Source organism: Neopelma chrysocephalum, unplaced genomic scaffold, assembly GCF_003984885.1.
Source record: "Neopelma chrysocephalum unplaced genomic scaffold, ASM398488v2 Primary Assembly neopelma1_23, whole genome shotgun sequence".
Classification (NCBI taxonomy): Eukaryota; Metazoa; Chordata; class Aves; order Passeriformes; family Pipridae; genus Neopelma; species Neopelma chrysocephalum.
This window is the reverse complement of record NW_020897691.1, coordinates 37,519,662-37,541,790: the sequence shown is the minus strand read 5'-3', so window position 1 is coordinate 37,541,790 and position 22,129 is coordinate 37,519,662. Positions and strand designations below refer to the sequence as shown.

Sequence of the window (22,129 nt, the reverse complement as noted above, 5' to 3'; positions counted from 1 at the left end):
TTTCATATACACAACACCTTACCTTTCAGTTCGAATCTTGACTCAGTTCTATTCAAAGACTGCTAAAGAACAACAACTCATTAAAGTTCCGTGTATGTTACATAGCAAAGCTAGGAAGATTGCTAGTATTAGTAGCTATTTCTTCGGGTATATGAGAATAAAGGAAGAACCTTGGCAGGAGACTTGCCTTTTATTAAGGACATGGATCAGGACAGTCAGCAACATTTTTCTTTACTACTTAGTAATTCTGACAGAAATTAAAACTATTCAATAAATTCTGCAGCACCGTTCATTCTCCTGTAGTCATCAGTTTTTGCCTACTCTCAGTGTATTTCTTGCATTCTTAATTTTGAGTTTTTTTCACAATTCCCTGCAATGTTGCTCAGGTTTTGGAATGGTTGTGCAAGGGTTTCATCCAGGCTGATAGCCATTTATACACTGCTTTGATAAGCTTCCATCTCCCCTTCCCTCCTCCAAGCAGAAGCACCATCAAGGCTCTAAGTGGGACCCCACAAATGGAAACGAGGACTGGAGTCTGGCTGAAATGTGTAGCACTGACAGGCTGAGTTACCACAACAGTGACCATGCAGTCCCAGCCCTGGCTCTTACAAATAGTCTTTTTCACAGTTCAGCTGAGATTTCTCCATGTATTTGAATGAAAGCTATCAGAAACTAATTTCCAAGATGTTGCCATATCGAGATCATTTGTTGGTAAAAGGCAAAACTGGATGATTGGTGAGCCAAGAGTACTCCTTAAAAGCACCAATCCCAGTGTAACTACACAGCTCACATTTCCCTAGAGCTGGAACTGAGCAGAAGAAAGTAGGGAGAAAATCAGAATCAGTGATACTGACTTCCACGCCATTACAGCCCAGTGTAGAAGCTCTGCCAGCGCCTTGCAAACTGAAGGGTTACAAGGCCATAGCAACAGCATGCTTCCTCCTTGAATTATTTGTATTACTGCTCTACTTTACCTTAATTTAGCATGTAATTGATTTAAATACAAAACGAGATTTTGTTTTTCCGGACATTTATTTTATAAAATTATATTTACTAGAAAAATACATTATTTCTAATTCACAGCGACCTCTTCTATACCCTTTTTTAATTATACGGGTATTTGTGTTGCATTATTATACTTCTGGGTTTGATGGCAGTATTATAATTGCAGCAAGTTCTTTCCTAAAGAGAATGCAGTTTTCTTTCTTTAATTCAGCTTACTATGCCCTGAAGTTATCCTGCAAAGTCCATTTATCAAGTGAAGCAGTAAAAACACATTTTCTGTAAGAACACTTCCAGCAAACTGTCCTCTACCACACTGTTATTTCTGTCTGGAAATGCAGAGACGAACAGATGGGGTTGTTTACAACCACCTGATGCACACACACTACTGTCTTTACGTTTTTTGAGAACCTGCCCTGTGCATATGCCAGAGGTAAAATTAAAAATAAGATATTAAGAAAAATATCTAATCTCCTTTCAAAGACTCCAAGCCATGCTGTCACACTGTTGTTCATCTTCTACGTAATTTCACTTTTTTCCAGGCTAAGTTTATTTAACTTTTGGCACTAGATCCTGTTACACCTTTGTCTATAGAAGAAAAAGCTTCTATTCTACTCTTACTCTTCAGATGAAAAATCCTACACAGAAAATAATGAATCCACCCTCTAATATTTCTTCTATAAATTGCAGATATTAAATATGCTAAGCATCACAATATAATGACTGTTTTTCTAGATCCCTAATTATTTTGGTTGAGTCACCATCCCTGAAGGCTTTTAAAAGACATGCAGATGTGGCACTTAGGGGCACAATTTAATGATGGACATGGCAATATTAGGTTTACGGTTGGACTCTATGATCTTAAAAGGTCTTTTTCAACCTATTCTATGATTTCAACAAATTTCTATGAACTCTCTCTAGAAGTTTCATATCTGTCTTAAAGGTCCTGACCAGAGCATAGTATTTTATCAGGGCCTTACCAAAGCTGTGTTTAGTGGAAAGATCACTGACTACTTAAAATGTATATTTTGAATAATTTTTTTTAGTCACAATACGTGGAATGAAGTTATCCACGAAGAACCCTGTATTTTCCCGAACCTGTTCCATATAATCTGTAGCTTACATTGTTTTCCACAGAAGTAATTTCTCTTAACTTTCTAGGCCTTAAATTTAGCTAATTCTTATACACCTTAATTATGTGTAATAGGCACTTCCAAAGGAGTCTCCACAGTTCTAAACTGAGATACTTGCCTGAGCCTTTGGTGCACCTACAATAGCATTTCGGCTCAAAACAAAAGCATGGTTCTAAAGCAAGTCTCCTCAACGCTCCCTTCCCACAGCAAAGAGGCTTCAGTGTATTCAGTCCAGATTCCTCCTGGATGAAACTCAAGTATCAGACACACTCCAGGAATGCAGCAAAAGTACTTCAACTGATAATGGAAATTCAGTTCACAGGACAGGACTACAGCTAGTCCAAAGCAAAACTCTCGAAACAGACACTGGATCACCGGGACAAACCAGTTCACTCCTGCGATTATTATGCCACACGACTCATTACGTGACTGCAGAGGCAGCTTTTAGCCTTCCAGGGATTGAAAAGGGAGCTCTGGAAGTCCAGCTGACACAACCTACCTGATTTCAGACTCTGAAGTGAGATAAAACCCTCCAAGCTCACAGTTGTCTTACTTGGCTGTACTGAAATACAGATTATTATAATGGAACCATTTAACAAGCAGTCCACACTATTATGAATGAGTAACCTACTGTCACTCTTATTTATCTGCCAGTCTTTGTTGACTCCAAATACTTTACCAGCAAAGACTTTATTCTCTAGATTCCTGAGGAATTTACTGAACAACATTAGACCTAGCTAGGAAAGCCCTCACTTATTTCTCTTCATGTTCACATCTCATAGAAACACTTCATAGATCATTCATGTCTGTAATTTTAACTCCACTTACGCAAACTTTTAAATCCAGGGCCCTTTGTCTTACCAAGGCAGAAAAACACTTAGGAAATTTGAGCCTTTGATGTTTTTACAAATCATTCATGCAATCCTGCCATCCCAAAAGGCAGCAGGCATGTTTTTCATGAAACTATGCTATATAGGACAGTTTGTCTTTTAATTCTTTATTTCTGGATTCCCAATGAATCATTAGAACCTTGGGAAATAATTAAAATAGAGTATTAATGCAGTGCTTACCTACTATTTATTAAGTACTGAAGCAATATCCCACAGACTCAGATCCCATGGTACTATGTAGCACACAGATAGAATGGAAGGCCCCCTATCCTAAATAATTAAAACATAATTTGAACACAGAATCACAGAATCATAGAATCATTAAGCTTGGAAAAGACCACCAGGGTCATCAAGTCCAGCCTTTGATCGATCATCACCTTGTCAATTAGACCATAGCACTCAAGTGCCACGTCCAGTCGTTTCTTGAACACTTCCAGGAACACTGTACTCTACCACCTTCCTGGGTAGCCTGTTCCAATGCTTGACAATCCTTTCCATGAAGAAATTCTTCCTGAATAACACTAAAAATTGTTAGACCTTTATAATAACTGCTTCATGGAGTTTTATATTAGAAATTATAATTACATATATGTATGTATTTTAAACTCCTTTCATCTTTTGCTCCTTGTTCTAGTCCTCCCAGCATTGTCAAGAAAGGGTCTAATCCTGTTCTTAGGATAACCAAAGTGAGTTGCTCCATGTCTAACTGCACTGACGCATTAATGAACACAGTGCTATGGCACTCCTTGGTAAGGTGAACAGAATGGGAAATTCTTACATAACATGAATGAATATGATTTTTGTTCATATCACTAGATATTTTTCTACTTTCTGTCCTAGTAAGACCTTTCATAGTTCTATGGCAGATTTTATATTTGATACAAGTTAAAAACGAATCAATACATTTCCTTCTTTCTTCCCAGTTTCTTCTTGAGGTCTTAATAGCGATCCATAGCATGAACCTGTGGCAAAAATTATCACTATTTTTATATAAGAGTGGTGAAGACTGAAGTGTGTTTTATCTATTGTTGTCCCTTCCCATGATGGGCCACGGAATACTGCGGAAGTGCTGGGAAGACAACGGGCTATTCCAAGTTTCCTCTATTTTTCCACTGCCTTTTAAATCTTGCCCTATCACTTGCCTATGGGAGCCATATCAAGTTGCCCTGATGGAAGAAATACATAAACATGAAAAGAACACCATAACATGCAAAAAAAAGTTAAAGAACATATTGCCTTCTAATATAAGATGATGGGAGTACTGAGTCTGCCCTGGTTACTTACAGTGGCATCTTTCAGTTTCTCTAACAAGACTTGGTGGGATTCCTTCAGCATGCACGTAGACCTGAATTCAGGAGCTAATCAAAGCCCTCTCACTCACAGCCAAGCACAAATTTAAACCCTTGCATAAGTGATTAGAGCAAGACAGCAGGGTTCATGTTCATTACCTGAACTGTCTGATAAACCGAAGGATCAAATCCTTTCACTGTCACCTCTCGGAAAACTCTTGGCTCCAGTTCCTCTTTGGTCAGATCACAGTGATATATAATACCTAAAATACAGAATACAGCGCAAGTTTATCAACTTAATATATATCCATCATTAACAGGATGCCAGTTTACACACTGTGATGCTGTAATGAATGAATGGTAAAGGTAACTTGGCAGGGTGAAAAACAGTAGGTCCAGACATTTTTCATTTATTATATAATTTAACACATTTGAGTACGTGCCATACAGTGCAACTATCATGTTTGCACACTGGCTAACATATTACAAAACCCTAATATTCATGGCTACACTAGAGATACATATGATATATAAACAAACTTGATTGTTAATTATCTATGTTTTTCTCCTTTACAGCAAGCTGGTCCCTGCAAAATTAGAAACATATATTAGGGAAAAGAACACTAAAAGTTAAGGCAACAAGTACTCTACTAGGATCCTCAATGTAATAAAACTAACCAATGTGGACAGGACTTGACTGAAATAATGCCATATTGTATTGTGTACATTTTAGATACTTTCAGGAAACCATATGTAATTAATACAGAGGTTGCAGTTATAAAAATTTATACTGAAACATGAAATGATGAGGAAACGTATCTGATACAAGGGAATTGCTTCATTGAATCGCTTTTATAGACTGTGGAAGATCAGGAAGTTACAGATTGGCAAAGAATACAAATATAAATCAACATTTCTAATAACTGATAAAGGCTTTTTCAATAATGGTGAATTAATAGTGGACTAAAAGTAGGACTACCCTAATCTGCTGGGGCTTTTTTTTTCTTCATTTATCACAAAATGGCTAGCAAACCTAATCAGGGTGATAGATGCAAACAAGCATTAAAGCAGTGTTTCCCTTAAAGATTAGGATCCAGAAAATGATGTGAAAGTGCAATGCAAAGCACTGGAGGCAGTAACAGGCAGAGCAGCCAAATGACATATATGCAGCTGCCCAAGCTGGATAATGTACTGGCAAATATTACACACAGAGCAGGCAGAATAGCTGCATCTTAGCAAACCATATGATGAAGTAAAAGCACAGTCACAGACTGCTTTTCAGGAGCCAATCAGCCTAATGTTACAGTGACATGCAATTCAGCCCCTGGTACTGAATCTTTTCTTCTGTTTTTAGTGTCACAGCAGTTACATCAAGAAACATTGTAATATTGGGGCCTGCATTCTTTTTCGGTCTTCTAAATAAATAAAAATACCACAGTGGTCACCTAAATGTCTGATTGGAGTGGACGGCAGGGATAACCATATTTTTCAGGGAATAACGAAAATTATTTTTATGGTATCAACATCCACAGTTTTAGAACTGCTTTATTCATTATTTCATATATATGTTTACTATTATTTTTGTTGTAGGTATTAAACACCAGTATGTTAATTTGTTTCTCATTAGAAAAAAAATAGTACAAGTGCAAATTGTATTGATTTCTAATAGTAAAGTAGAAAGATCTAGGTTAATCAAGGATCAGCCCCATACCCTTTGTCTGACTATTCCAATGATTGGGTGAATGGAGGTTGCATGCAAATGAAAAAATATCCATACACCTTCCTAAAAATTACCTCTCTGCTCTGCTTTCCTCACCCGTTCCTTATTCCCATACAGTCTACCTCCATTTTTTACCTTCCATTTTAATTCTAGGTTCCAGGTCACTCTGCCCCAGTTAACAGTTATGCCATGGCAAATTCTTTGTAGATGCTAAGCAAATGAATCAAAAGGAGAAAAAAATTCTGCCTAAGCAACCAGCAGGCAGTGAGAGCAGCCATTGCTGACTGGTTGGCAACCCACGGGCTCAAACAGATCTCTGGGCTCTTCCCCTACGCGTTTAGCAGCCACAGAAACTCTACTGGCTCAGCTGAAATGAACAGTAGAGGCTTGTAAGACTGGCCCACGAGGCAGGACGTGAGCAGGTGAACTATCTGAACCATCAAGCTGCATGAAGTAGGAAGTAAATGCAAGAGTGTCAAGCTACTGTCCAGCTGCAATGATCTGAATGTTGTTTAAAAGACAAACTGAAAACATAATGTATCTTATTCCTGGTTATGTAAACAGTAAGATAATAGGAAATTCATCACACTTCTTATCTGCTAAGCTTGAAAGATAATTTTGATAATTTCACATGATCCTTTCTAGCAAAACCAGCAAACCTATCAAAACTGTTATATGGCCATTTTGCAATGTAATGTTGCTGTGCCCTAACTGAAACAGAGCAAAAACATATGTCAGATACTATAAGAACATTTTTGATCATCTTATGATTCCCAACCTTGGAAGAAGATAAAGATCCTGAAGCCCATCTCCCCCTCCATATTTGAATCCTCTCTTTCATTAGCTATTGAAGAAGAGGAATTAAAAAGAGTGAACAGCAAACACATTTTCTTGTCGTATACTAGCTAGACTATAGTGTAGAAACTCCCTTCCCATGCAGAATTCTAGAATATTTATTGGTGTGCCACACATGTGTTACATAATGCTTTGGACAGCTCTGGCTTTGCAGGATTGTAGAAGGAAGATTTCTACAGCAATCCAACAACAGCAAGTGCTGTAAGGACACATAGTAAGGTTGCTCTAATGAGCTATGCATAAATGAATCACTAAACTTTTAGAGAAAGAATTTCTGTGACTTTTATTAATGTTCTTTAAAATTTTGATAAAAATCACATTAAATACATTAACAATTGTCTTCAACAGAATTTGTCAACTTATATCTTGCTATATGAAGCAAGAGTTGTGAGAATGCTACAATTTCATCTCAACTACAAGTCCATCTTGACTAATTTCTTAATGCAGGCCTCTAAAATACTAGTAGGCATATTATTTAGGCTTGATGGATGAAGGACTGGTACATTTTGAAATGCACAACCACTGCTTACTACATGGGGAAGGGTGAAGCAGTTTTATCTGCATCTTAAACATACCAAATAACAACTACACAACAGAAAAGGAGACAGATGTTGTTCACAGGAAAAAGAACAACAACATGAAAGAAAAATATCTTACCTGGAGACAAAAAGGAAGTAAACTGATAGAATATTTCAGTGTCCTTCTTTCGGCCACTATATCCCACAATACTGCCAACCTCCAGGGGGAAAGTCTTGAGATGTGCACCAGTGGCGAGGTCATGAAGTTGCAAGATATTCTTCACGTCGTGCAGATAGCACAAAACTAGGAAATTGGACCTCACACAATCAACCCATTCTGCACAGCATGGAAAAGAAAAATAAAGCCACAGAAAATACAATTAAAAAAATGTAAGAAAGCAAACAATCAGAACTCTTAAATCTTTGTAAGTCACCTGCCTTCTGAAACAAAAAAGTGAACCCAAAATCAAGTCTGACATTCTCTGGAAATGCACTAACCATGCCACTTGAAGCTAATTTATGCAGACAAAGGAATAAAGAATTGCCTAATCAATATGCTTATGCATTTGGGATGCTTATAGATCAATACTGCTCTTAAATATCACATATTTCAATGCAAAACCCAAGCAAAACATTTATCTTTTCCAGCAATACTTATGGAAATTCATGAAAATCAAAACAATCATTATGATTTATACTCAAACTAAACTAATGAAAATACATGTGATCCTATATTGCATTGAAGTATAGAACCTAAAGGTTACTATTTGTCTTGGTTTTACTGCTTAAGTAATCAGGAGGCTATTCTTGTAAGTAAGCTCTACTGGGTGTAAGAAAAGGGCTATTCTGGGATGATACTCTCAACAGGCCATTAAAAATACCCCACATGCTTATTCAAGGAGCTAATGTTGCTAAACATTATTCTTGAGACTGTAAAATAGGAGGAGAAGGATGCAGCACAGTGAACTCAATCCACCAAAAGGACCCAGAAACAAATAACTCTGCAGACCTTCATTGCCTTTATGCCTCTCCTGGCAGTCCTGGGCTCGTGCAGACCTGCCCACTTTGTCTGTGCAGCTGTGCAGGAATGAGAGCTTCTGCTTCACAGAAGACAGCAGAACTGTCACATTCTGAGTTTGTTCCTCAGAACAGTTACTAGAGATATGTGAACTTTTTCTTCATGGTATGTTAATTTTTTTAATTACAATAAAAAATCTGGGCTGGTAATTTCTAAAAAAAATCTCTGTAGTCCTACTGACTATCTCGCTTCAATCTCCAGCTTTGTATCCTGTGAAGTTACAACCTAAGGAGTCTTTCTGCTGTGCCTTTTGCAACCGGACATCTCTATCTTGTATTGGCCTTTTTAGCCACCAACGCGCTTGCAACAAACATGGGTAGTGCCCTTCCCAAATCTTCGTTCACGAAGCCTAGCCATGATTAGAGAAGTGTGGTGTGAAGTGCAGAAACTCTTCAGAGCTCCAGCTCACCCAGAATATATCACGTAACATATTCACTCCTGTCTTCTGTGCCGCTGGCTTTACTCTTTAATGACAAATCTATTTACTCATGCAAGCAAGAAAAAGTCTGAAACCTTTCAATCTCACTCAGTATTTCTGTCATTTAAGAAACTACTTTGCAACAAAAGTATTTCAACTTCTTCTCCTTAACTCACAAATCAAATACAAACAAGAAAAAACACCAACAAGGTTAAAAGTTAAGAAAAAACATCCTGAAGAAGGTAATGAGGTGCATTTTTTTGTTTGTTTGTAGGACTAGGTAAGGAGGTGATTCTTATTCTCTTTCAAGTATGTATGTGCAACTTCTTCCCTGACAAGTCAGACTGGAACTCTAAATCATGGGCAAGGTACCAGCGCTGGACAAAGTCTTTTCTTATCTGCTGGAAGCAAAAAATGAGGACATGGAACCAAATGAGAAAGAAAACTCAGGTAGGACTGACTGGGGCACACTGTAATGCCAAACTAGCACTGTGAGATGCAGAGTTTAAAATGCCAACTTTGGAGGAAGAAACATCAAAACCAAAACAGAAACATGTCAATATTGACTGAATTTCAGTTTTACACCATTTTATGTTATTCACATTTTAACAGCTCTTTCCAGTTTCCTCAAAGTCCTATAAACCCAAATAATTTGAATTCACAGAGTTGTACTGAAGACAGTCTTATAAATGCATCTTTGCATATTCAGGTTCCAGAACAAAAGTTCAAAGTCGTATCGTGTGCCACTTCCATTAGGGTTAACAAGTTGGGGTTTTTTTCTGAATTGAAGGTCAAAACTCATTATTCTGTCACAAGTAGCTTTCTTATAGAGTTCAGGTCTGTCATGGCCCCCTAGAGCTCTATGACCTTCAAATCCTAATAGCTCGACAGTCTACTTTCCTTTTATCTTGTTTCTGAAGGACCAGTGAAATTTAATACTTGTCTAACTTCTTAGACATACGAATTTATGTTTCATAAATACCTAAATAAAGCTATACTACTCCTCTCTTCCCATACACCACCACTGATATTTTTTTACTCTCAAACTTTCTAACTGCCTCATGAGTTTCTAGTCTAAATTTTGGAATTTTCTAACCAAAGCCCCAGAGAACAACACTAATTGAAATTTCAACCATGAAGCCATGGCCTGAAATAATAAGATATGGCATACCATAACACTGTTTATAAATTAGTGATTGATGCGTAATTTTAACCCTAAAGTGGGTAAAATTTCTTAAGTGAAGTTGGAGAACATAATAAACTTTGTAAGTAAATAGTTTTATTCAATTACATATTTTGAAATACTAAATCATTCTTGGCTGCATGAAGGAAAATATGCAGTAATTTAAAATACTTGTTATATTGTCACTGCACAAATCTGCCAAAATTTATATGTATAAGTGGTTTATTAACATAAAACATGCATCAAAAAGTTAGCATCCTGACAGTAATACACCTTTTTTGCTTGCAGAATTAATGGCTCTGCGATAAGTATGAGATCCCATGAATTCCATTGGTATTTCTTGACAAAATTTTCACAAAATGGATTATAGACACTCTCAGATCAACTTCAAATGTACATAATATATATTATACATATGACCCCTTAATTCCTCACTAGTCATTTGATGGAGCATTTCAGTTTAATGCATGTTTTCATTAAAAGCTGAAGTACATTATTACTTCGACTTACATATTGTGAAGAGATATTACTCTTTTTATTAAAAACATTCAATTGCCCAGGAGTAGGGCTGCTGGCTTATGTGGAGATTCCTGTCACTGAAGAACTTGTCTAGGAACCAGCAATATTAACTCTCCATCACCTTTCTGGTTTACAAATTACATGCTCTCAGCAAAGTGAAGACAACAGACAAGACAACGACGTAAAACAGTCCTTGAGATTTAAGAATACAGCTTCTGTGTATAGTACCTGTATTATAGCTGGTTTTCATGCATTGCTAACTGTCTCCAAAACTTACAGTCATGGAAGATACAAAGAAATGCAAAAAATCAAAACAGAGCAAAACACTGAAGCAGACTTGAAAGAGCAGAAGACGACACTAAGAATCAACACTTATATACGTAGCAAGTTAAAACAACGCTGAATTATTAACAAGAACTATTTTTTGTCTGCAAGCTTCAAGCTGAGTCTCTGTTATTCCCATGCTTGGCACTGAGAACCACATGTACTGTCAAGTTTGTTGCATTAGCAGTCAGCCTCCTTGGTTTTGCTCAGGATGCATCCTGCATGCCTCTGTGTGCTTTCAAACTTCCTATGTCTAAAAGGTAAGTTCCACACTGTTGCTGTCAGCTCCCTTTATATATAATGGGCAGAAAGAAGCACTTTTAGAATGCAGTTCAACCACCATCCTGTCTCAGGATATTGAGAATTGCTTGCTGAGCAGTTTCACTCACACAAGTGACTTTTTTAAAAAAACTAACCATCTGAGATCTCTCCCGTGTATAGGTCAGTTTATTTTCAGTTAATACCAATGAATAGAGCAGTTATTCTCCTGGTTACACCTAAATTTATCAAAACACCTGCTTACAATACCCATGTGGCACAGTATTCATGTTGCTAAACAATAAACACATAGGAGTTGTCTTTTCCAACCTAGGCCTCTTGGTTCAGGCATCAGAGAGAGATGAACACACTTGAAGGCAGTCCTAAGTAATGAAAGGGGGTGTGAAGGATTATCCTCAGTACTGGCCATTGCTCTCAGAAGATGACAGTGACCACTGTGATAACTACAATAGATTACATCAAAGTCTTCAACAGCTAAATTTGGGTTAGAGGAGTTATACTTCTTAACAAGGCATAGAAAACAGCTCAACCATCTCTAGAACTTCTAGTTCAACCTTTTAGAAATTCATATACTGCTACTTTCCAAAAACTTGTTTATTTTGATAACTTTCATTAACAGCAAAGGCATGCCGCTAACTTGGTATCTGCAATGTTGCTACAAACAACTTTTTGAAATAGCTTCAGGAAAAAGAAGGGTTGAATCCTCACATCACACATCTGTGCCACTAACATGGATTACTTAACAACAGTTCTGATCTTTCTGCAGCAGTTGCTACAGCATGCTAAGCATACAAAGGTACAAACATGCTTTGACAGATGCAGGCTAAAATGCTGATGCAGAAGAACATACAAAGCTGGAAGAGCTAGGTAACCACAGAGCTTCAGCACGTATAGCTGAGTTACTCGCTGTACACTGTGCTTATGTGTCCACTCAACAAATAATCTATTTCAATGGACTGTCAAAGCTGTAGCTGCAAGACAGACCTGGAAGGGCATTTTGCTTTCTGTGGTCATCACAGGCAGTGACCATAAACTTCAGTGTCTCTGCAGATTAACAGGTATCTATGCTGATCTCAATTAAAATGACCTGTAATCACCACTCAAGGTTACTTAGTAGACTTGAAGGCAAAGCATGACCAATTTACAGAATAAAACATGAATAATTCTGAAACATGTAATTAAATGTTGACAAGCCCTCACAATATAAAGCATATGTCTTCTCTGTGAGACATCATCCTCAGGGACAGCCTGCCATGTTAAAGTTCATGGAAAAGCTTAACCAATTTCAACAAGTCAAAGATTTTATACCCTATATACTCTCAGTATGAGACACACAAACGCGAGACGGAGTGGGGAGAGGCAAAGCTCTTCTGAAGCTGCAAACATCTGCAGTAATGCCTCCTTAGATAACCTACAGGCTTTAGTCATCTATGACTGACACAGGCTTTCCACGGTAAAGAGTTGCACAGAGCCACAAAAGCCCTAGCAGGGGAGCTGAATAAAACTTTCAGTCACGAACAAGTATGTGGATCATATCCTCTTCTCTCCATGTCCTCAGTGACTGAAGGACTATATTTCACTTGACCAGATCTTAGGGGGTGCTTTTTGGTGGTGGGAAATTCTGGAGCTAAGCAAGATTCTAGTTAGTTTGTTACACTTTTTTCCCCATCTTTCATAGTAGAAGTTTATCAATCGGGTTATTCCCTCCTGTCTTCACTACAGTGCCAAAAGATTAACTTGTTGCAGTAACTCCCCTCCCCATCTCTTAACCATTTATGAATTAGCTGGCAGGTATGAAGGTTAAAGGTATGAAGAAAAATACTACTTTTTGCTTGGGAGTGCACATTCTAGCTGAGGGAAGGGAAGCATTTTACACGCACTGAGTTTAGGTGTGCAGATGTGTAGGTACAGTGAGGTACAGGGAGCAATTGCTAGCTTTGCCTCTGCTTGTTAAATGGTGAATTGAGATTCAAGGAACTGCTCAAGATCACTCTCACATCTACAACACGTTCATGAACTTGTTTTATTTCTCAGCCCTTCTTACTCAGGAGGTCTATTCTGCTTTTCTTTACGTTGTCACAAGTAAAGGGCTGGATACTAACTGCTACTCTCAAGTTGCCCTGCTCTACCAGTATGGGGCATTTTGCAGGGGTGGGGAGATGGGGGCTGTCACAGTTCTCAAAATTAATCCTTTAACCTTCTAAAACCAGTAGGTTTATCCTATGCCTTAGGTTGCAGTGTCTATAATGATCAGTCTGCATTTCATAGCTGCCTTTCAACCAATTCAGCACACCTACTTGTAGCTATGTGGTCACTTAAAGCATAAGTTCACTGCTAGATGTGAATCTCTCTTATGGTTTTATTTCAGACTCCCTGAAAATTAGAAATAACTCTTTATAAACAAACTCCAAAGGGAAGGAAATGAGTCTCATCACACTACAATATATTCTGAGACGCCCTCTTCAATTTCATTTTAAAATAACTGTCATTTCTTTCTTCCCCTCAGCTTACAGAGTAGAGATCTAAATTTACCTCAACTCTGTGTGAAATTCATGCTGACAGTTGTAAAATGAGGTGTGCGTACAACCCCTTTGCGGTAATGTGCTTGTTTTTATCCCAGTATTTCCCAAATTATCTCCTTTATAAACAGTTCTTGAAAAAAAAAGGTCAAAGACAATAAAAAGTCTATCTTAAAGAATATGTTGAAAAAACTAAATGACATTCACACCACCTAGTAGGCATGTGTATTTCTTGGTTAAATTATATTAGCTATAGAATCTTCCTAAGAATGCATTATGATACTTCGTAGAACATTTCTTTATGCCATTGATGGACACTTGCAGGGATTCATAATTCTTAATCCTGAATTTATTATTTATAGATAAACCTATTTCTATATATGCAAGTGCAGCTTTTATGAAATTGAATTTAAGTTAACACATAGAAATGAAGCAGGCTATGGCTTCCAGGCAGATCACACCAGAGCAGGAAACTTAAGCCAAGGATCACTATATCCAAGTAAAACATATTTGTGAGCTACGGCATCACTATAATGTTTATAAAAAAATACTGATACAGCTAAATTACATCTTGTTAAGGAATCACTTCCACACATATGTACAACCGGAAAAGTAGCAATACTCGTTTACCCTTTGAATCACTGTTGTCCTAGCTTCTGCAGAAGGTGTTCACATTGTCATCTCTGGATCACACAAAATCAAATTCACTTGACTACAAGGTTTTCAAGACAATGAATTATTAACTGTCTTTACTATAATTATGTCTTCCTTATCAAATCTTAGAATGATTCAAAAAGGATGACGTGGAGACTGGCTTGCTTACTGACTTCATCAAGTGAAGGAGTGGGGTTTTTTTGTTTATTCAGGACAACAGCTTCCTGAAGGTGACAAAACTCCCATATCTTGGTGCTAAGGATACAGCAATCCTTTGTTCACCACAAAGAAGCAACCGAACAATTCAAACTTACTTTCCTGTAAGATCTACTATAAATCTACTAAGATCTACTTAAAACTCATCTTCTTATGGAGACACTTTCAATTGTTAGTTAATCCAATTCCTTTACATACCACTCCAAAAAGCTAGAGAGAGAAGTGGACGTATGACTGCCTCCTCTGGTTTCACATTCAAATACAGTAGAAGATTAATGACACACAACAGACTCCTGAAAGTCACTAAGTTGGTTTTATATGATAGATTATGTTTGCTTTCAAGTGTTTAAGAGCTGAATGCCTGTTGGTTTGTCTTAGTGAGGAAAGACAGACATTACTGTATATACACATATCAAATCATATACACAAAGAGAATTCTACTCATTCTACAAAGCAAGTCTTCACTGGAAAAGTAGCAAACATGAAGGAATTTGTATAAAAAATTATTAATAAAAAAGGAGTGTATTTTTGAATAACTAATATTGGTCAGATAAATCATAATTGTATCTTGTACTGTATGGAGAACAAACTACAAACATGTACACTAAGCATCTGTCAAAAAACAGCTCAGAAGAGGTTTTTCTGCATTACCTGAAACTAATTCTAGCTTTCATAGAACTTTCTGCAAAATGATGGCATTAAAAAAACACACCTTTTTTAAAATTTTATCAAAACCAAAGATTTATGCTTTGAACTTGCTTTTACACTTAAGAGACCTCCATGCCCTTCAACTTTCCTGAGGCTTTTTTTTGAAGTATTGTTTACTCCTCTTATTCCAGGAACAACAAAAAATCCTGTCTCAAATTCTGACCAATTTTGTTCAAAGTCTGCTACACTACTGCCAGATTTGCTCTTTTCCTTCTTTCTGTTTACAAAGTCCCTCTTGTTGTAATCTCTGACTGTCTAGTAAACATTTATTACACTGACATAAAGCAGGAAAATACTTTCCCCTCATTTCCTACAAACACAGAATTAAACCAAGGACAGATGAAGCAACTTCACTATGGCCACACAGGACGTAAGAGAGAGAGAAGGAGAGAAAGACTGATTCTGGCAGCCAGGAGGGCCAACTGTGTCCTGGGGGGCAACAGGCAAAGCATCACCAGGCAGTTGAGGGAGGGGATTGTCCCGCTCTGCTCTGCACTGGTGCAGCCTCACCTTTAATATTATGTGCAGTTTTGGGCACCACGATATAAGAAAGATATTAAGCTATTAGAAAGTGTCCAAAGGAGGGCAATGAAGATGATGAAGGGCCTTGAGGGGAAGCCGTATGAGGAGCGGCTGAGATCACTTGGTGTGTTCAGCCTGGAGAAGAGGAGACTGAGGGGAGACCTCATTGCAGTTACAACTTCCTTGTGAAGGGAAAAGGAGGAGCAGGCACTGATCTCTTCTCTGTGGTGACCAGTGACAGGACACAAGGGAATGGCCTGAAGTTGTGTCAGGGGTGGTTTAGGTTGGATATTAGAAAAAGGTTCTTCACCCAGAGAGTGGTTGGGTACTTGAACAGGCTCCTCAGGGAAGTGGTTACCAAGCCTGACAGAGTTCAAGAAGCATTTGGCTAATACTCTCGGAGTCATGGTGTGACTCTTGGGGATGCTCCTGTGCAGGGCTAAGGACTGGACTCGATGATCCTTGTGGGTCTCTTCTAATTCAGCATATTCTGTGATTCTAAATGCCTTGTATCTCAGGAAACCTTTTAATTGCAAATCCTATACAAAGTTTAAACACGGGAAAAAATTAAGAAGGTCTGTAAAAGATAATTCAATAGACTAATTACTGAATTAATTTGAAAAAAGCAGAATAGGAAGTCTTTAAATTGACTTGAACTCTTACCTAGAACATCTTTTTCATGTTCAGGGACGAGAACTTTCCATTTGGATTCCTCTGGATCACTGAAGTCAATGTTGATTAATTGGTAATTTGGAGAATGGCGGTTTGTCTTGAAAGTGAACACTGTTCCTTCATTGGTGACATACTCATACTCAGCCTCAAAGTTATCTATCAGTTTCACCCAGTGAAGAATTCCTGAAAGATAAAACATAGAATATAAATTCTTCATCTCCTGAAACAAAACGTTTTAACACCTGAGGGCAAGGCCTTCCTGACAATTGTTATAGGTTCTTTCTTGAACAACAGCAGTGACTAGAAGCAGTACAGCTATGGAAAGGCCAAAATGTCTACTAAGTATTAAGAACTTCCCAAGAATTCTCCAGATTGATAGGCTGCAGTGGAAAAATGCCAGTTCATGGACATGTTAACATAACTGGTTTTGAGGAATTTCTAGGGAAATACATGCAGAATACTGACAGGATTATGGCTAGCGTTTTACCAGCTTTCCTAAGGGGCTGCTGGAAAGCTCAGATGTTTGCTACAGAAGTGCTTCTACCACACTGACTGCCGTGAAGCCAATGCCTTTGAGCACATCAGGTTCTTGTCAATGGAGCTCACAAGTCCCCACTTCTCCAGACTTCTTAGAATGAAGAGTCACAGCTGAGTCAAAAGGTTGCACTAAGCTTTCAAGCTCCATTTTATTTCAAATAGCTTTTCTAAAATTACTATATAATTATAAAGAAATGTTGCTGGGTTGTTTTTTTCTTTCTGGAAAAAACCCAACTTTGAATGGAAAGTATTCCATTCTTCTTAAAAGCCCAGAACTTCCCACAGAATAGAAACGATGCTATTTGAATGAGTACAATAAACTTCAACACAAGGAATTTCCCTTTCAACTCAAGAAACAACATTCCTGAAATGTTGTTCTGCAGAAGCTTGTCACTACTATAAGGACAACCACAGTTAGCTAAAATGTTAACATTTGGGTTTTTCAAGAGTGAAAGTGCACTCTCCCTACCAACCCTCTAGAATATCACACTCAGGAACAGAAGTGGAGTTCTCTCATACATGAATTGCCTCAGTTTCAGACTGTGATACAGAGTGAATAGCATTGACTCAACCGGGAGTTGGGATTTTAAGACTTCACTACTTTTTATTCACATTTTATTGTTTTGTAATAGGTCAAAAGGCTAGTAGAAAGGAAAAGCAGCAGGACTAGATAAGATATGCAATATATTTGTTATATCCACAACACAGTCTATCATCCAAACTAAGTATCAGAAATAGCTGTGCTGAAAAATCAAACCCCTTACTGATATATGATATCTTAAATTGATCAACTCCTGTTGATATGTACTTATATCTTAAAATAACATTTGGTGCACTGTCTGCCTCTTTCCCAAAACTAAAGGTCGGGTCTTTGCTTTTAAGTATAAACAAATAAAGTGTTTATAAATCTGTTCGTGAAACTCTATAACGCAATGTTTGCATCAATAAAAAGCATTTCAGCTTATTTTATAATATTAAAAGCTGAGCAGAATAACGAAAGTAGATCACAGTTGAGCTGTAACTACTGTAACTTTAAAAAAAGGAAAGAATAATTGAGGAAGCAGTGAGATGACTAAGGTAATTTTAAACCCATTAGATGTAATAACAGAGTATAATTAGGCCTGGTACATTCATAAAGTTCATATCTCTTAATTGCCATTTTGGTTTAAGAAAAACTTCCCTGTCTCTTCATGCAAAGTGATCGATTAGCCAATTAAATTCTACTTTGTATACTGCTGTAATACAAACTTAGTATCCTGTCTCTGAATGAATACATTGCCTGTTAAACCTTGATTTTTGCTGTGAGGTCCAAAGTTTTGCCCTTCTTAAGAGATTTGATCTTGAAGAAAAATCCTGCTAAGTCACTCCAGTTCCTGTGAGTTCTACAGAGAAAACCTTCTTTGATGCCTAGTAAAACAAAGAAAATCCAACCTACAGTGAACTCTAATAAACACCAGTGAAACTGTTTTAAGATCCCAAGTCTCATGCACAAACATTTTAGTAAATAAAAACACTAACTGCAGTGTAACACCATAACAATACTGGAACATTTGTATTTCAGTATCTAACAAAGAAACCGTCCTACTAAAGAACAAGACTTCATAAGAAGGAATCACCAGACTGTTGAAAAAACCCACTTTTTTAATGCTAAATGTTCACAATAGTTGTAGTCTCCATAAGTGCAACAGGACTTGGATTCCATGAAGAAAAAGGACAATAATGTGATATTAGGGATTTACATAGCTTCCTTGCAACTCACTCATCCACTCTCAAATGAACAGCTAGTAAAAAAGCAAGAGGGTTGATGTTCTAAAGGGGTACACTTAGTTGTTATTATACAAAAATAAAAGCATTCATCTTATTAAAGTGGATGTGATATAGTCCTTAGAAGACAAATATTGCAGATGAATTACCTCTAAACCACTGTCTCACTGAAGTGGTTAAATAAGCCAGTACCTAATCTGAGATCAGAGGCAGTAAAGAGGCAACTACAGGGAGCTGAAAGAGACAATTACATCAGGTACATTACTGTACAGAGTATGTGCTGTAGTTTTCCAGTGAGAGGAAGAAACCCTTTGTAATGACACAGATATCAGACGTAAGAGGATGCTTCTTTATGGCTAGTTCCAGGTGACCTAGTTGTGGCTGTGACTGAAAGGGATATTCTAGCATTGCCTTAGATTCTCTTGCTTAGCTCTCTCTTCTGGGCTAGGAATAACAACCTGGTGACAAACACAGTCAGTTCACTGGTCACTAATATGGCTGAAAACTGATGGGGACACACACATCATTTATCCCCAGGTTATTCCAGTGGCAGCACAAGGAAGGGGCAGGCCCATGCAGCTCACTACCATGGCTCTGCCCCCCGTCAAGCACTCTCAGTAACAAAAAGAACAGTATATCTATAACTTATGACTTCAAAAAGTACTCAAAAAACAAGGTGAAGGATGGGCACTCAGTTCATTCTTTGTTAAAAGAAAGGAGGGGAGGGAGGAATTGAAGAACTAGATCTTGATAAGACATTTACAGGTTTAACCAGCAGCCCTCTGAGAACATGAATCTTTGAGAAGAGTCACTGAGAAGTGGCATTTGTAGTCCAGGCTGTTCTTAACACCTGAACCACTGAAGTTTAATCCACATAAGGTTACAACAAGACAGATTTATTATATATAAGAAAAGCATGACAGTTTACTGTATGCTGCTGCTATAACCTAATCCATTCCCCTGCCAGCCCTTACATTAAAACACATTGCTGAAAACATACAGATATACAGATGGTTTTGCCTCTATACCTTATACCAGCCAGTTATCCATCATCAAATAATTGCAGTAGAAGAGGAACTGCAGGTAGAAGACCTATAATCTTTATTCAGTGGACAATAAAGCCATACCACACAACAGAAAATCATAATCTTACAGAGCTAGTCCTTCTGCAAAGGACAAAAGAAACATTCAGTGAACAGATAGAATTTTTTTTTTTAAATTTTGGATCCACAGAAGATCACAAGGGAAATTGTATCAGTAAGCATCACAGAATAAGCCCTCAATCTTGTACTGGTCTCTGAACATAGTAAAAGATTCACCGGTTTGCTGAGAGCTCTGTGTGATGAAGCAGGTCTGTAAGTGAATGATGACAGCTACAGGAGAAGGAAAAGCTAATGTGAACAAACTGATAACAGCATGAATGATCACAGAGTCTGTTACCAACGGTCTTTAGACAAAAAGGATAAAGCAGCTGAGAGTCACTGATCATCAGTTCACAAAATGTTCTCGATACTTCCTTCCATATTTCATGTTTCATGGAAAGGCCAAATAATCAATTCATGGCAAATAACCTCTTGACTGTGCTTGCTGGAGAGACAGGGCTTAGTAATCAAGTAGGGCTATCTGACATTGTGAAAAAAAGTTTTGAAAAGGTAAACATTGGCATTTGGCTTTTTTCATATACTCTAGCAGTCAAAATTATCAGGTGAAGATATAAATGTTCATCTCCATAAATTTATATTCCATTCTGACTTGTCATTTTTATTTTTTGCAAGACAGTTTTTCTAGAAATCAGTCCGTGCTGAGAATGCTCAGAAAATGAATGAAGAGGTTTGGCTCATAACAATAGGAAGGCTTTCTAACTAAAAAAGCCATACCACGTTTCATTGTGGTACATGCATTAAGCAGATAAACTTCTACTCAAGGAAAGATCCCGATTTTTCAACTCTTAGATTTTCATAGAATCATAAAGTGGTTTGGGTTGGAAGGGATCTTAAAAGTTGTCTAGTTCCAACCTTCCTGCCATGGACAGGGACACCTACCAGATGAAGTTGCTAAAAGCCCCATCCAACCTGGACTCGAACACCTCCAGGGATGGGGCATCTACAATCTCTCTAGGCAACCTATTACAGTGTTTCACCACCCTCACAGTAAGGAATTTCTTCCTAATATCTAATCTAAACCTGCCCTCTTTCAGTTTAAGGCCATTCTCCCTTGTCCCATCACACGTGCCCCTGTAAAAAGTCCCTCTTCATCTCTCTTGCAGGCCCCCTTTAGGTACTGGAAGGCCACAACTAGGTCACCCTGGAGCTATCTCTTCTCCAGACTGAACAGCCCCAGCTCCACTCCAGTTGTACAAGTCATCCCTGCTAGTGGATTATTATTTTTTTCTCAGTCTCAGGAAAGTGGATTAAAGCCACTCATTTTCTCATAATTTCTGCTTTTTATGTTTCTCACTGAAGAAACAGCTCTTAAACACCAAATTTTATTTTCTTAAAGAATCCTCTGCATCCTTTAGAGATTCCATTTTCCAATATCAACTAATCTATATAGCCTATAGTATATTTAAAAAGGTTTAAAATTTATAATACATGTGTGTATATATATAGACACGTTAAGTTTGCTATAGCAGAGAAATATCTTTTGCACTTGGGCTGTCAATTACTAACTGAAAAATTCTTTCACTTGCTAGAGGTATATTCCATGTCTGCAAACCTTAATCACAGGATACATAAAGCCTTCCATCACAGGGGAAAAAATCCCCAGCACAAATCTCATGGTGTAATTTAAATTTTGTCTAGTAGTCACATCTCCTTTTAGTATCCTCTCATTTGCATTTTCTCTTTTGCTTTCCTAGATTTATCCTATACAGCTTAACAGGCAATGTTCAACTGCTGCATGTCACTGGGCCACAATTCACTCTCACTGTATTTCTCATCACATCAGAGAGCTGCATATTTTCATTGCTGAATACTGGCTCACTAAAGCAAGTTAGATCTATCAGACTTATTTAAGATATGCACACTCAAAGTATTCTCTACAAGAGGAGATTTTGAAAACTGGGCATTTACTTTGGAGTTTGTCACAGTACTAATCCAAACTAGTTTTTCTGTTCAATAGAGGACATATAATCTCATGGTACACAGCATGCTTCAAATTGAAAGAGACTGTTTCAGGGCCCTCATGGTACATTCATAACATATTCTGGGAACTGAATGGCAAAGGAAAGCCCTTCATTCCGACATCTACTTCCACATCAGAATCTAACTTCTTTTAAAATCATGCAATACTCAGCTTGCTCTCAAGCTTTTGGTCTGAGCCAGGCAACT

At 37.7% G+C, this 22,129-nt stretch overlaps 1 protein-coding gene across 1 annotated transcript in view; it reads right to left on the bottom strand.

The window, feature by feature from the left end:
* PREP (prolyl endopeptidase) overlaps window positions 1–22,129 on the bottom strand; it is a 95,469-nt gene that overhangs the window by 36,515 nt on the left and 36,825 nt on the right. Inside the window, exons 8-10 of the mRNA XM_027694115.1 lie at window positions 16,491–16,682; window positions 7,547–7,744; window positions 4,474–4,577 (exon numbers count right to left, since the gene is read on the bottom strand). Coding sequence (XP_027549916.1) covers window positions 4,474–4,577; window positions 7,547–7,744; window positions 16,491–16,682 — 494 coding nt within the window. The remainder of the gene's footprint in view (window positions 1–4,473; window positions 4,578–7,546; window positions 7,745–16,490; window positions 16,683–22,129) is intronic.